The sequence below is a fragment of the Idiotropiscis lumnitzeri genome, chromosome 13 (assembly GCF_059441095.1).
Source record: "Idiotropiscis lumnitzeri isolate Australia: NSW breed Sydney's pygmy pipehorse chromosome 13, RoL_Ilum_1.0, whole genome shotgun sequence".
NCBI classification, from domain to species: Eukaryota; Metazoa; Chordata; class Actinopteri; order Syngnathiformes; family Syngnathidae; genus Idiotropiscis; species Idiotropiscis lumnitzeri.
Genome location: NC_142403.1, coordinates 10,182,534 through 10,199,532, shown reverse-complemented (window position 1 = coordinate 10,199,532; position 16,999 = coordinate 10,182,534). Strand labels below are relative to the sequence as shown.

The window sequence follows — 16,999 nt, the reverse complement described above, 5'->3', positions numbered from 1 at the left end:
CCAAAGCTCAAATGTAGTGGAAAACTTTTTCAAAGTGGGTTTACTGATGTGCATCTTTCCCTGGTCGTGCGGAAACATCCCGAAAGTTTGAGTTTAGCTCTATTTACAGTCTATATCATTTTAAAAGACTACATAAATTAAACTTGGTGACAATATTCTGACCATGTCTCGGATTCCACAAACCAGCAAAGATCTAATTCTGTGAAGAAGAATCAAACTTTATTTTGACCAACTACATTTCTTTTGTGTTGTACACACAACAAAGCAAACAAGATTTTTTGATTGATTGTTTGCACATCTGACTCAGAGCACAGACGTCGACAGGGTTCGATTCCGGCTCCAGCATTCCTGTGTGGAGTTTGCATATCCTCCCCATGCCTGCGTGGGTTCTCTCCGGGTTCTGCGGTTTCCGAAAACGTGCATGGTAGGTTAACTGAACACTCTTCGGTCCTGAGGTATGACTGTGTGCTTGAAAAATTGTCTTTGTGTGCTCTGCCATTGGCTGGCAAACAGTTGAGGGTGGACCCCGCCTAGGGCCTGAATTCAGCCGGGATATCCTCCAGCATGCTTGTAACCCTTGTGAGGATAAGCGGTTGGGATAATGGATGAATGGACGGACGATTGATTATCGATACATACCCATAAAAGTAGATACGGTATCTGTATATTTAGCCATTTATCTATCTATCTATATATGTTTATTAGGGTTGTGCATTTCTCCGCAGAAGACAATTCAACATGGCTTTTGATACATGGGGTGCATAACAATTCAAGGATGGGTCAATTTGTAAGAAAGAATGATTTGATTTGGTTCATTTCAGTGGGAATACGATACGGTACAGCTCAGTTTAGTGGGTATGATGCAATGACTTTTTGTTGTCATCCCATCTATGATCTGATCTGCTTGTCCTCACGAGGGTCGCGTAGGCGCTGGAGCCTATCCCAGCTGCCTTTGGGCAGAACGCAGGGCATACCCTGAACTGGTTACCAGCCAATTGCAGGGCACACAAAGACGAACAACCATCCGCGCTCAGTGTCCAATCAACCCAGCATGCATGTTTTTAGAATGTGGGCGGACCGGAGAAAACCCACACAGGCACAGGGAGAACATGCAAACTCCACACAGGAAGGCCGGAGCCTGGGATCGAACCATGCAGTTTTTTTTTTTGTCGTTTTACATGCAATTGAATTTGTCAGTACTGTCAATGTACCATTTCATTTCAAGATATATTTTTACATCCGTAAATAATATATATTTTTTTTCCAATTAAAACAGGATTTTGTTACAGCTCAAAATTAAGTTAACTCTGGAAATTAAATTACATTTTTTTTAACTTAGTTGCATATTTTAAACTCGATTCTAATATATTATTCAAGTAAATATATGTCACAAGTCTCACAAAAATTCCTTGTGTTTTCAGTTTGTTCATATGGTGTCTTTACAAGAGCCGAGATTTCTACATTCACGCTCCAGCCCACCGCAAAAGTAATGGGCCTTCTCTGCAAAATGAGCTTCAATTTCACCTTTGCATGCTGACAGCAGCGCGGTAGGCTGTGCTTTACCTCTTTCCTTCCCTCCTCAACTTGTTTGATTTCAAATCATGCAGAGAGCGCTTAGAGGGATCCGTTCCGCTACTGTGTGGGTCACTGCCCCGTGGAAATGATACACAGAGTGGGGGAATTATTCTCCTTTGACTCGTTTTGAAAAGTGATGGAGGTGAATCTCCCACTCTGGCTCTTTGTACATCTTGCCTGTCAGTTACAGCAGATGATTGCCTTTAGAGCATGAAAAAAAAAAAAACACTCTTTCTCCACCGCTTCCTGTCTGGAGCTACAAAAAACGAACAGAGCATCTGCTTCTGCTCCTCAGATGTGCCCGCCAAGCAGGCAGCAAGACACAGCCCACCATCGCCGCAGACACAGCTCTGACATTTTACAGAAAGGCCAATTCAGGTTCCACCACGGCAGCCACACATCATACGTTGGATGTAGCTGTGTTTCCGGGAATGAAAAAGACGGGAAGGAGGGTCACCCTCTCCTCTGTCACCATAATTGCCGTGTGCTACCTGAAGGTGACAACCGGTGGCAGCAACCTGTCACTGGCACTGCTTCACAAGATTCATTTATCTTCCCCTCACCATATGCGCTCATCAGTGTTTCCTGCTGACTCAATGTGCTGCTGGAGATTAAATCTTATCATGGGCAAGCTGATAAAAAGTGTCATCTCCATGCTGTCTTTCTTTTTATAACTGCGAACAAATGAATTGTTAAGGGGAAAGCTAATTCCAGATGCCAGTGTCCTTACTTCACTGCTCCTCTCTTTCCCCATAACGCATCATGGTCCAACATTAAAGACCAGATATAAAATCATCTTTGTAATCTGTTTCTAAATACATTATATTTTAAAATAAGTGCGGAAAACATGTGCAGAGAGTGAGAGCAATTTAGTAATGAATTCGTTGCGATGTAGCATTCAACACTTTCACTTTCTCCGTCGCCTGGAATTTTTTAGTGTGACTAAAACAGGGCTCAGTGATGCACTCGGGCCCCCCAGCATGAGTAGGCCCTCACCCACGTATGCCCATGTGAGTATTGAAAGCTGTTATTCCGTCAGTGGCTAGCCCCCTGCAACCGCAAATTACTCTGTGGTAATACTTGCTGTATTTCCACCATGATGCCTTTCAGTTAGCCATCAAACAATGCCTACAACTTCAAATAATATGTCTGCCTCAAGTGTTTTGCATTATTTGGGTTACAGCGACTTTGCATTTTGTGCTAGTGAACAGTGACTAGTGGTGGCTAGTTGCTATTAGCCGCAATTAGCAAGCCGGCATGAGGGCCGTACAACTCACCACAACAGGGACACGTAATTGAACGTCAACTGTTTATTATGTGTACTTATCCGAGGACTAATGAGCCAGTAAGCTAACAGACTAATGAGCTAGCAGGCTAACAAGCCAGTACAGGTTCGTACTGATTGACAACTGAAATTTTAGTGAGGGTGACTTCAGCGGGCAGGCCCACAACATCCATCAAACTGAAAGAGGTGAATATTTTTCATTATGGAGCACCTCTTTTATTTAGCCCCCACTGGTGATCAATATTTTTTCATTTGTTAGACTTGTTAACAACACTCATCTCAGAGGTGTTTCATATTTACAGGACAGTTTTGTCACACTTCAGGGTCCCTTAAACTTGTATTGTTCAGTTAATAAACACAGTACACTTGTGCTTTCTGAAGAAAGTAGCCTTTGAAGTTTTGGATGCAGTGATCATTTTTACTTGCAGCTCTGCATATACGACGGGAGTCTTCAATCCTGTTCCTTGAGGGCTACTTTCCATCTCGACCAGCTGCAACACACCTGATTCAAATGATCTCTCTCTCTCTCTCTCTCTCTCTCTCTCTCTCATATATATATATATATATATATATATATATATATATATATATATATATATATATATATATATATATATATATATATTAATGATTGTGTTTCAACTAACATTACAGATCACAGTTTAATATAGTTTGCAAGGAGTACAATCTTTTTTTATTTATTTTTTTTATGACCACTTAGGCCTACTATGCTACTATAATGAAGAGGTGCGCATTTGTCAGTGCTTTAGTCCGTCTGTGAGTTCCCGCCAGTATTTTAGCTCCACCCAGTCGAACCGATGACGATGCAGGAACGGATTCACCAATACCACCTCACACTCAGGTTCAGTAAATCTGGCACAACACCAAATAAAGAAAAAAAATCAAACAGTGTTGTATACATTTCAGTGCTACAGAGCTTAATGACATATTTTTATTTCCTCGATCAGCACACTGATTCGATTTGTTTTCCTTACTGGTCTGTTTGTGTGGCGCCTGCATGTGTCTGTCATCGACGATGGACGGACTGGGCCTATGTGGGTCAGCTTGATATACTGACGAGAACTTAGTGACAGACTGCCGATGCCCACCTCTGCTATATTGTAATGCTGGTCATCAAGCTGGTACTTTTTGGGGGGGAGGTACTTAGAGTAAAGAGAACCACTCAAATAGATTTTTTTTCCAAGAACTCCAATATAATAGCTTTACCTTGATGGCAGTGGAGGCGATCTGGATGTGATGCAGCTTGCGCAGAGTGCTCTCCCTGTCAATGAAGTAGGATGCAGCCAGCTGGTGCAGAGCTTCCAGAGTGACAGTCGATGAATTACTCGCGTAATCGCTCACTTCTCCTTTTTTACTGAGTTTTCTCTTGTCCACAAATATTGTCAAGGCTTCTTCTCCTGCACAGAAATGAGTTGTGATTGTTAAAGTAATGTGCACAGCACCTATTACAATTGACCTTAAAGATTAATTCAGGATGATACAATACAATACATACAACTTTATTTTTATAGAGCATTTCACAACGGCAAAAAAAACAGCTTTGACTGATAAAGCCAGAGACGAAAAATACCGTGGTATGCAATCATGGTATGCAATATCACATTCTGCGATTCGACAGTCGGAGTCAGCCAACAAGAATTGCAAGTTAAATGTTCACTATAGCCGCATATGTCTGCAATGATACTGAGAAACTAAGCGTAAGGATCAAGTCCATATATCCACCACAATAACCTCGGGCACCACGTTCTCCTCTCTAAATAAGTTTATGGAACGTAACTGAGTTGGTGGCCATATTGGATGGGGCAAGTTCATATCGAATGCTGGAGCCGCTCGGATCGTCTGGAGCCGATGAAGAATATATATACATATATATATGTATATTTCCAAACTTTAGCATTTTCATCCTTATGACGAATGATGATCCTTGTCTCAGGAGTCCACAAAACCTTCTCACAGGCATAGTAGGATGTTCTATGTATTTTTTAAAAACTAGCCAACCATTATATTCTTCTTGCTAATGAGTGGTTTGCTTCTATACTAGTTCACAAAGTCTTCTTCAAACGTGCCCTCTGGAGTTTGTAGCCGTTGTCATTAACAGTTTTTTTTTTGTTTTTTTTACAGATTTTCCTGACAGATCTCACAGTGTTTCTGTCATTAGCTGCTGTTGTTTTTTTTCCTACCCATTCAAGGTCCGTTACTACACTTGTTGTTTCTTGATTTATTTATTTATTTATTGTTTGGTCTACCTTTTTGACACCACTATTTCTTCAGGAGAATCCAAAAGGTTGGAATCAATGTGGTCACTGTTTGCGTAATTTGTCTAATCACTATTTATTGTGTTGGTTACACCTCTGAAGACTAAGTGGTGAGTAAACAAATCCCAAATTGGAAACTCTATACATGCCGTGCGTTTGTTTGAATAATCAATGTAAAAGGCAAATGTGAGTGTATGTGCGTGTTCACGTTTGTGAGCAGAAAAGAAAAAAAGTTGTCAGTACTCTCCATTTACCATTTTAATCGAATCGGTTCAGATAATGGATGGATGGATTTTTCATCTGTCTGACCTTTTTTTGTATGGATTGATGATTGACACACTGCGGGACAGGTGACGTTTACTGACTAAATCACATGATGGACTGACAAGTACAGTTTCGTTCAGCTTGAAAAAAAGGCACATCTACGATAATAGACGGGTGACCACGCCGCTGACGAATGCCGGAAGGATGAATGCCACATCGGCAAAATTGAGGAAATTGCCCACCTCTGGTAATCAGGCGAAGAGTGCAACAAAATACACCTGTCTGTTCCAAACTGTGGACCAAACAAACCTTATAAGTTGTGTATTCTGATGCAACTAGTTTGAATCGATGGAATGACAGGTTTATCATAATTCAGTTTGTGAACATTCGTTCTGAATGCATTTTTTTCGACATACCAGCAATGTTCCCTCTCCGCTGTGCACTGCTCTCATCAGCTGCGCGCTGACGCACGTTACATTCCTAAACTCATTCCTTCATTTCCACCACATATAATCTACAAACAGGACAGAACTCTCCATTCTGACTTCCGTTACAGTTTCAGTAGCGCTACCGAGGGTTCACACTCAGTTGTTCCACAATTGTTCCCTTTGACGCATACATTGACTCACCGCTGATGAGACGCTGCTTACGACATCCAATCAGCTCCATTCAGCAAATTCACACATGGGCGTAGTTTACGGGCCCCTTAACTCATTTATTGCCATTGACGTCTTAAGCCGTCAAAGTTACATTTTTTTTTTTTTTTACTTGGCTGGTAGTGAACGAGTTAAATGCGGCTCATAAGCACGTTTCAGAGGTCAGATGACTAGGAAATTTAGTGTTTTATTGAATGGCATATTTTCTATGATTTATGAGTAGACATATTGAAGGTGGAGGGATTCACAGGTGAAAAATAAAGCTTATGTCATTGTTATTATTAGCAATATTGCTTTAAGAATGTCATAAAGTAAGGTAAAGTATGTTTAATGTTCTGATTGGGGACTCAGCACCCCTGGTTTCAGATCCGAGATTAGCAGTCCATACAGTATGTTGTGATCGCTGACTGCAATACCTGCAGTACTCTCTTTATTTATGAGTGCCCAGAAGCCCCCGAACATCATTTTTCTCATCATAATGCAGTGTTAACGCCTAGAGGTAATGTTTCTCCCCTCAGCATTTCTGTCTCAGTTGCTGAAGGGCACCCTCTTAATTTGACAATCTATTTATTAATTTTATTAGTCCATCTGTTTCTTTTTGCGTTTTTTTTTTTTTTTTATGCGGATGCTCTCCATTTGGAGGCACACAGGCATATATCTGGCAAGCATCCAATGCAAACTCCTTACTCTCCTCATTTCATACCACTAAGTACTGGCCAAGATCCAAGGAGCTTAGGCGGCCGGTCAAGTTGCATTGTATGAACGTCCACTAACAATAGTAACCATGTCAGTAGTCATGTCGAAAGTAATTGACAGGTGTTTTCTTGCAAACCAAATATACTTTGCAAAATTTGCCTCTGTCGCATCCTAAATGATTTTTCATTTTTCATCTACTGTGCCTTGAAAAAGTAATCAAACCCTTTGAACTCTTTCTCATTTTGAGACTTCACAATCACAGATTTAAAATTTTAAATCAAGGTTTTCCATCTCTCCCTGCTGCAACACACCTGATTTAAATGATCAAGACTGTTATTATGCTTCTTCAGAGCTTGCTGATGAGCTGATCATTTCAATGAGTTGTGTTATAACAGGGTGAGATATAAAACAGGCTGGACATGGGCTCACGAGGACCGGACTCGGACACCCCTGTGGCATAGACATACCCCAAAAGACTTGGAGCTGTAATTGAAGGGAAACATGTTTTATTCAAAGCACCCCAAGGACAAGAATACAGTGCACGTTTCACCTTTTTTTTTTTTTTTACATCTGTTCAAATCAGCATATTTTTCAGTGGCTGTCTTGTTTCATGCAAATGAGCGACGGTTCATCCCACTCCCTTTTTACTTTGGGTTTTGCTAACGTGACTGTGATGACAAGGACAGAAGGAAGTGGCTGGTGAACACTTGTAAAGCCCCTAGTTTGCAGGAAATTAATGAATTGGAAGGGCAACCAAGAGCCCACAGACCATGGGGCACAAAGTCCTCTCCTTGAGGGCCCCTATTCTGCATGTTTTAGATTTCTCCTTTCAAAAAACGCACCTCATTTAAAATGGTCAGCTCATCGGCAAGTCTGCGGAACCTCGATAATAATTCTGATCATTTGAATCAGGTATGTTGGAGGAGGGAGACATCTAAAACATGCAGGATAGAGGTACTCATGAATCGGAATTGGTGACCCTTGAAAAGTTGTATTTGGATTGCAAATTAGTTTGCTGATCAGTACATGTGGCGCATGCAGCAGCAATATCGCCCTCAGGAAATTTGACGTCTCCTTTAACAACATGGACTATCTATACAAAATATTAATATATTCTAGTGAATTGTATTACGTTGACAAGGTTTTCCATGTAATTTTACGTCACTGTTTTCTTCAAAGTCATTATATTCACAACAAAGAAGTTCAGAAAATAATGTGCAAAGTTTTTGTTTAGATTTGTTTTTGGTTGTTTTCCTGTTGTCTTGTTTTCTTGTGGTTCATGTCTTGAGCTGCTCATTAGTTCTTCTTTCGCCACCTGTCTCGTCGACCAGCTCCCTCAGTCACTGTGCCTTGTCCAGGTGTTCCTCATTGTCAAATCAGTTTGCTTGTATTTAGTTCCCTGGATTCTCCTTTTTTGTGGTTTCTGTCTGTTTTTGTTCCAGGTTTGGTTTTGAAATTTGTATTGAATTTTTGTACTTCTGGCAATTTAGTGTTCTTTGATTCCACATGTTTTGTTTGCGTTTTGGTTCTTTTGAAGTGCAATTATTTTTCCGAGTACTCCTGGCATGCATCCCAGTTTCTTGGGTAAAAAACTCCACCATGAGAATTCCAAAATGGAACAATGTGTTTTTTGTTTTGTTCTTTTTTGCAAAGCTAACACACGCACACTTGAATACCATATTACCTTTTCTGTTAAACTTAGCTTTGGGGATTTATTTTCTCTTATTTACTATACTGCAGATTTGAAGTATAGTAAGATGTTGACTGGTTTGAATCATGGTGCAAAACCACATGTTAGCAAGTAAATATTTTTTTTATTGATACGATCTGCCTTACTTGGTTTAGGCCTATACAATAATACATATTCCTTGTGACAATGTCCTCTGGTTTCTGTTTGCGGCTGTAATCTGTTGCACACACCAAATTAATTCTTTCTAATTCAAGATTAATTTGAAAAAAAAGTGCCAAAAATGCTTTTAAAACATACGCTAAATGATAATCAACTCAACCTAACATGGAAAAAAATTAAATATGATTTGACAATCAATAAAGTTAAGGTTATGCGGCCAATGTCATTTAAGAACAGCATTTTTCACGGAAAAACCACAAAATACGCATACATTTAATAACAGTATCCATTCTGTTTACCTCCAAGTGTAGCAGACAACAGGAAGTGAGTGCCATATTTCTTGATCAAGTTATCAGTGATCATCTGGGTGCTGGGCCTGCGGCCAAGCAGTCGAATATTCCTGATGAACTCTGATGTCAAAGGTAACGGAGCCTGGGAGGAATCTCTTCTTTCTGATGCCAAATTGTTCACCTTCCATCTCCCAAACTCCCTGGATAATATAAAGGGAAAAAAAGGTTAAAAACACACACTTCAAAGTGATTACTGAACAGATTTTGTTAAAAATGCTAGAATACAAAGTTGATACATGATTTATCTGCGGTAAGAGTTTGATTTAGTGGTTTGTGCTGAAAATCTCAGAATGCATCGTGAAATGTGTGATTTGGTGTCATGAAATGATAACTTAAAAATGCTGGAGTCTACAAAGCACATCCGTACGATCACATTCTCATCATGTGTATGAGTGGAAGCGGAATTAATGATGAGTGGGATGTGACAACACCAAGGAACATGTTGTACTCAAAAATGTATCGCAGCACTGCATTGACTATAAACTGCATTTACAAGGAAGCGACTCTCCTGAAGCATGCCGTTCCGTCTGAACTGAACGGAAAGTGTATTGACGCCGGGGACAAATGACAAACGCGACGTGGAATGAAAGACATCAATTCAGTATCATTTGAAATGGTGGATGGCATGACATCACAAAGCTGATGTTTTCGTTAATGGCCTCATCATAACAAACCTAATGTGTGCACAAGAGAGAGAGAAAAAGCAAAGGCTTGCTGTGCAGTGTATAACGAACACTCATTTGTGGCCAACATTTTACGAAAATCCGTGACTACATATGAAGGTCTAATGTCTAATTCACATACAACTATAGAACAATACAAATATTTTGCAATAAAAACAGTGATGAATGCTGGCACACATTTTGTGCATGAACAGATCATGAGAACAGAAAAATAAATAATAAAAATAAATAACTGGTGAATGATAATGAGCTGTCAACATTCAGTACGAAAAAACCCTGACCATACCTATTTACAACACATTTCATCAAACTGTGATTATGAATTCACTCTATGGATTTAACACAGTTTTAGTGGTTTTACATATTCTAATAAGATGCAAAGCTTTATAATATCCCTTTTGTAAAAAAAAAAAAAAAAAATGCACACAGCGTAGACTGACCACTGGTAACCTTTGATCACAAAATTGAAGTGTATCTAGGAAACAGAATGCCAAGATGTCATCCGTAAAGTCAAATCTGTCTACAATGTAACAACAGACTCTCCAAAAAGCAATAAAGGTGAAACCAAGTATTTTCTTTTCCCCCATTTTTTTGACCTAATATGAATAGAACCCAAATCCATAAATCATAGCAAATGATCATGATTCTGTCAGGTGCACTCGGCCCCTACTACTCATATAACAATAACCAAGGCTACGTCCATTGTAAGGCAATGTATACACTGCATATAAATGACGCTAAATTGTTGTTGTCCTCCTCATCATTATCATCACAAACATACACAGGAATGGGAAATGAGAAAATAAAGTATAGTAACATAGACGTGGCATATTTGTGTTTTTTAAGAAGGCAATCACACTTTTTAGTCAATGAACATATCAATGAGGATCAGCTTAACCTGACTTTATTTTAGGGAACGTGGTCGGCACCTTCACAAGTATAGAAAACCCATTCAGCGCAATATTTTTATGCACACTGATTTTCTCGCTCCACTCTAAAATTAAAATCAGACCCTGGCTACTGATGATCGATGGCCAAAGTGTGGCCTTTTGGGAGGGTCTATGCCTCATTAAACCAGAAGTAATGAAGAAAACTAAAGCACCCAGATGTTTCAATGAAACAATCCCATAGGTCCGGAAAGACTGGACGGAAATTAAAGTGGATGTGTTATAGTTCTGTGATTTTGTGACTCATTTAAGAATGGTGTGATTATTTTTTTTTTTTTTTTTTAGCGCATATACACGTAGTTAAGTTAGGAATCTTTCACAGGCTCCAACTTAAGATGACCTCTTCAAAAGGGACACTGTGTCTGTTGAGTTCCACGCAGCAGAATGAAAGCGCCATTCAAAGCCACAGCACGTCCTGTGCAACAAGACGGAGACGCAAGGAGAGAGTGAACAAGCGCGGAAAAACGGGCCGAGAAAGAGAATTCGCAAATCCCCACTGCCGTTGGTTTTCTTCAAGTTATCATTGACTGTGATAAGCAAGCTGTCTTATCTGAAAAAAAAAGATGATAGGCCAAATGGTTTGTCATGCAGGTAGAACGGGGGATTGGAAATAGGTTTCAAAAGCTCATTTACAAAGTGCTACTGTAAGTTATTATTATCAATTCCTAGTTCGGCTTGGTCGCTTCTACTCATCATAACAAAGCTGTTTTAAGTTGGTACATTTTCATCCAAAAACTACAAAACATGAAGGCAACCCCTACATTCATGAATTTGCAAATGTGGGGCCTTCACTTTATGGGAAGTTTTTTTCCATTCACAGACAACAAAAAAATCATTATAACTATCAAGTATTTACTATGTCATGAGTGTGGTAAGGTTAGGACATGCAGTCTGACCAACTTTTTGACACTGCAGAGTCAAACTATTATGTTTTTAATGTGCTGACCTATCAAGACACCATTATAGTAATCTCGCCTTCAGAAATAAATCCATGAACAAGTTTTTCTGTGAAAGAAAATTAAGTAATATGTGAATATTAACAGCCATAAAATAGGACAAATAGCCACTATAATATCCATCCATCCCTTATCTGAGCCTATTTCTGCCATCTTCAGGTAGGAGACACAGACAAACACCCACACAAAAATCTTTGACGTCCTAAAATGTCAAAAAATTCTGAAATTTGTGATATTTTAGGACATCAAAGATTTTTGGAGTGGAAGCATCCTGGGGACCTCGAGATTGCTGCAGATGGCGCCGAAAAATGAAGACTCGAAAAATGACCGAATTTTTCAACGAATCCTCAGATTGAAGGTGTGTTATCATAAAAATGTCCTGATATGTCATAAAAACAAGAACACACACACACACAATCACAATCACACTTTGGGACCATTTAGAGTCCTTTAACCGAGCATGATTTTTTTTTTTGGAATGTGTTGGGAAACTGGAGTACCCGGAGACAGTTTTGCTGGGAACAGGTGGCCAGGCAGCAGGCCAAGCCAAACTTGAAGTGGCGAAACAGTTTTTTTGTTGAGAATTGTTTTGAATACTCTTTAGAATTGAAGCGATGTGAACTGTATCGATATGTTTTTAAATTTTCATGCAACCTTAATCCACTTGTGTGGAACTTAAAAAAAAAATAAAATCATTGTTCAACAAAACACTTTCTGTTTTGTCTGTGCTCTGGAAGAATACGATTGGGTGTTCCATCGGCCAGAACAAAGTGGCAGCAACAAATGAGGTTTGCATGTGAGCTTGTAAACAATGGCCTCTCACAGGAGGCTTTATCGGATGGAATGTTTTTCCTCTCTTCTCTGAATACAAGGGAACTTGGCTGCGATACAATTTGATGCTACGTCTTCTTCATATTTTATAATGGATGTGCACACAATCCAATCACTTTTCTAGCATACAGCTAAAAAAAACAAGTGACTGAAATGTCACTTGTGAAAAACTAATTACACTTGTCTCACAAGGCTATTGAATATGTGAAGATACTTAGAGTTGCTCAAAACCCTGAGGAAATAGTCAGAGGGCAGAAACGACAGCGAACATCAATAAAAATATTCATAGACTTGAGAACCGGCACCTGAGGAATCAGCGCCAAAACACTCACTAAACCCTCTTCAGAGCACCTGCATGCTCCCCCGTGGTTAAGCTAATGTGCTGATGATGCTCATTGTACTTCACAAGCTATTAGATCACGCAAAGCGCCTGTATTTTATTTAGTATAAACTTAATTACAGGGAGGGTCTCACAGGCTTTGTGGTTCACAAAATAAACTAATATTTTCAAAAATTCCTCTGAATTGTTTGGCACACTGCAAACTTTGTAAACTGCCCCAAATCTAATTTTGCGGTCACACACTACAAGTCAGGTGTGTGAAATTCATTCTTTGAACGGGCCATGTGAGAAACTGAAATGGTGTTTAAAGGGCCAAACCAAAATTTAACCCCTGACTTTATTAGCAGAAAACACCAAGTCATATTAGCAATTCTTAGGAGTCCCAAATCATTATTAGGGCAAATTCCTCTCTTCTCTCCACCATACAAAAATCTGAATGTGGCTAACATGAGAAACACAGATGGCGTTGGTGGTGTTTATTTATTTATTTATTTTTTAAAATAGTTGCTAGAGTGGTTGTAAAAATCACTAAATGCAATACCTCTAAGTTAGCAACATCCAAGACTTTTTTGCTAGCGCTACCGTCATGTGTGCAAGTCAAACTAAGCAGTGCATGCTTGGCTTTATTTTGACTTCAGGAACGCTGGTCCGAGACTGAGGACAGACCCACAGACCTTATTTTGCCCAAGAGTTCTAAATCATTAAGATCATCCATGAAGTCGGTGGATCAGGAGGGAAAAGAAATTAGCACCAATCAATAATCTCCGGTGCTCCTTTGAGAACCAGATCAAAACGGCGTCTTATAGGTTTACTTGCATGAATTACATATTAATTATGTTCCCTCCCTGAACAATTCAAACTTTTCATTTGTGTTAACATAGTACAATAAAATGTTCCCGTGTATAATACACCCTCTACCAAAATCAACTTTAAAAAGTCAAACTCTCTGTGCTTGTGTATAATACAGTTCCTTGATTTGCTGGTGTCTATTATCATCATCTGGTCACATTTATGCAAGTGCTTTTTTTTAATGCTCCCATAACACCTTCTCACTATAAACTATAAAACATGATGGTTGAAAGTTGCCCTCTTTTTACAGTTTTAGCCAAGCTTTGTGGTTAAAAGTTCCTCGTTTTCACTGTTTTGGTCAAACTCCTCCACGTGCACCGCTCCTGTTTTGAAGAGAGCGCCAGGACGGTGTCAGAGACGGGAAATAAGTCGTTTGGATTTACTTTATTAATCCATTATTCCAACCGCTTATCCACACGAGGGTCCTCGATCCTACCAATGTCGAGTTCGAGCAGTCAGTGGGATCCACCCTGAACTAGTTGTCAGCCAATCGCAGTGGATTTACTTCAGTTGAACTTATACATTAAAAGCCCATGATTACTGTGTTAAACTAACATATTATTGGATTATTTCTGGAAGGCGCTGTCAACAAAGTTATGATAGTGTAACAAACTAAGTACTGAAATGTATGTGATCGTAATCGCACTATATTTTTACGAAGTGATGTCACAACCACAGTAGCAACTTGGCCGGTTAAAACAGCACACTTGAGTAAGCTTCGTTTGTTCAAAAGTGATCGATATGAGGGGCGACTGTGTCAGACTGTCAGCAGCCGAGTCATTGACGTCCAAGAAACTGCCTTTGAAAAGTAACGTGACAGCTCTCACCAGCATGCTTGCCGCTACACGTTGGCAACAGGCGCCGTAGAACATTGTCATTGTAATTCAGTAATTTTTTTTTTAAGCATCCTTAATCAGCAAGTGAACCTTAATTCATGATGCTTTTGTGTCGGTAGCGAGTAGCAACAGTTTGTGATGGTGTTTCCTCAGAGTCGGGAAAAACGAGTCAAGTCAGCCACTACACCACAACAAGTTGCCGGGAAAAAACGTAATATTTATTGAGGTTTTTATTTTTTTTTTTAAATTGTCCTTTTGATCGCGTTAAGAGGGTGATACATAACAAACTATTGTTGCTGCGGTACCTAGGTAATGTCTAGGCACGGGTAAATATCTAGCGTCCGTGTATAATATTCCCCCCAATTTGGGATTATTTTTGGGGGTAAAATGCGTGGGATTTCACGGTAAAAATGCTCACTTAGCCTAAGAGTCTCTATTACCCAACAAGAGTCTTGCTTCAACATTGATATTCCAGCATAGTAGTTAGCGCCACCACCACAGTCTTTGTCAGAGTCGTCTCTGAAATCAAGTGGGACAGACTGTGAGTGAATTTAATTTGGCAAGATTCACAATCTATTTCCATTTTAGGTACATTTTTCCGTGTAATATCATCACTATTAATCACTGCCACATTGTGGTAATCTGGAGGGCCTCAAACACAACCTTGCAGTTGACAGAATCCTCTCAGGGGATTCTGTGATAATGTGGAGTAATAAGTACGAAGAGATCTCTAATCACTTGCCCACATGATAAGACGATTAATCTTGCCGCCCATGCTGCTCAGCTGTGGCGGACAACTACCTTTTGCCAGGGAGGGAAACATTAAACAGCTCTAACGCAGCAGCCCCTTGATCAACGATGCCATAAAACATCTGTCAGGTTGAGACATCGTTACAGTACATCGGAAAATGTCTCTCAGTTTCCAGAACCTTGGGAGACATCGTTCCATATGATGACACAATCTTCACTAATTTGGATATGATTCTGTCCTGACAACCTATCCCTTTTTAGCCGTACTAATCCAAATCATTTGAGATGACCGTTTGATGGGGTGACTCCCCAAGGCTTTGGAAAACACAACCATGTGATCAGGCATCTGATAGCAACACGTCTTCAGCTGCAAGAAATACACAACGATAGCGTCATATTTCAGAGATTCACATATTGTAAAATGGTGGCTCTGATAAAGCGTTTGTGTTTAACAAGAGGCGGCAACTAATAATAAGGCACATCTTGTCTGCTGTGCGCAGTAATAAAAGATAAATTGTTGCGATGCCGTTTGATCTATACTTCATCTGGTTGTCAAATAAAATAAGTGCATGCAGAAAAGGAATTTAAAAAATATATTAGTAGCTGTGAATACGCTAAAAGATCTACAAATGCCTTGAGACTTGGATAGTATTTCACTATATTCTTACAACTCTGAACAAGACAGTTAATGTTTAACAGTAGTTTACCATTTTGATCAATTGTTTGTTAGTTTTTTTTTTCCTTTGGACAATGGTCACCTTCCTAAAATAAAGACATAAGTCTTTTATTTTTCCCAGAAAAGACAAAAAACTGAAGCAAACACGGATTAGATTACATTTATTAGTTATTTCATTTCAGGGCTAGAATTGAATTTAGTGTTTAACTAAAGATGAAGACAATTTTAGCAGCGGAGGTCAAAATCCTTGTCAAAATATGACATACAGTAGGTCAATATTTTAAAAGGGAAATGACATTTGGTATTTTATTTGATTTTTTTTTCATCAACTAAACATCCACTATTTGTTTTGCACACTTGTTGATTTTAAATTCTCTACAAGATGGTGAAATATTTCCCTTGTGTTTGCTTACAAGATGTAAATGTTAACTAACTTGATTATTTTTATTTTTTTTTAGGGGAGTCTCGTTTAAAACTTGAAGCAATAGCATTAATAATGAAGCAATGAAGCCAGCCTGCGGGTACTCTGGAGTTCCGCAACAAGAGGGTCAATAACGCCCACTTGTGAACAAGTTTGATAAATGGTAGGTTGCTCTACCCCAAAACAAACAAGCCTTTCCGCATGCAAAATTCTGTGACAAAAGTTTTATGGACTGATCAGACAAAGATTAATTTCCCTGAAAGTCATGGAAAGGCTAAAGCGTTGAGAAACAACGGCTCAGTGGAGGTAATGATCCGGGCACGCATGATTTGAACTTCCTCAATAAGCTTCGAAATAAATAATATTACATAATGGCAGAAGCTCAAAAGTCCTCCAAAACATTTTGTCAGTCAAATAAAATAAAAAAAAAAATGATTGCGTAATCCCTCATCATGCAGCAAGCCAATGACCCAAAACGCATTAACCAAACAACAGAAGAGCTCATAACAACTGCAAGATTTAGGGCTGACCAAATCACTCTCCGCACGAGAGTGGAGACATGAGGAGAAGGTAACTAATCAATTGCATCAAGCCAAGCTATGCAGTTTGACCGTTCATTGTATTCTATTGAATTATTTGACTTTTTTTTTTCAGGGAAAAATATCACTTAAAATCTTAAATGTTTTTTTCTTTCTGGAAATGCACTACTTTAATGTGTTTTGAAGTGTTACAAATTGTGGATCAAACTGCAACTGAGCC

The 16,999-nt window shown here is 39.2% G+C and overlaps 1 protein-coding gene across 1 annotated transcript in view; it reads right to left on the bottom strand.

The window, feature by feature from the left end:
* Positions 1-16,999, bottom strand: part of brinp3a.2 (BMP/retinoic acid inducible neural specific 3a, tandem duplicate 2) — a 37,052-nt gene that overhangs the window by 8,989 nt on the left and 11,064 nt on the right. The window contains exons 3-4 of the mRNA XM_088313920.1: positions 8,901-9,091; positions 4,088-4,278 (exon numbers count right to left, since the gene is read on the bottom strand). Coding sequence (XP_088170046.1) covers positions 4,088-4,278; positions 8,901-9,091 — 382 coding nt within the window. The remainder of the gene's footprint in view (positions 1-4,087; positions 4,279-8,900; positions 9,092-16,999) is intronic.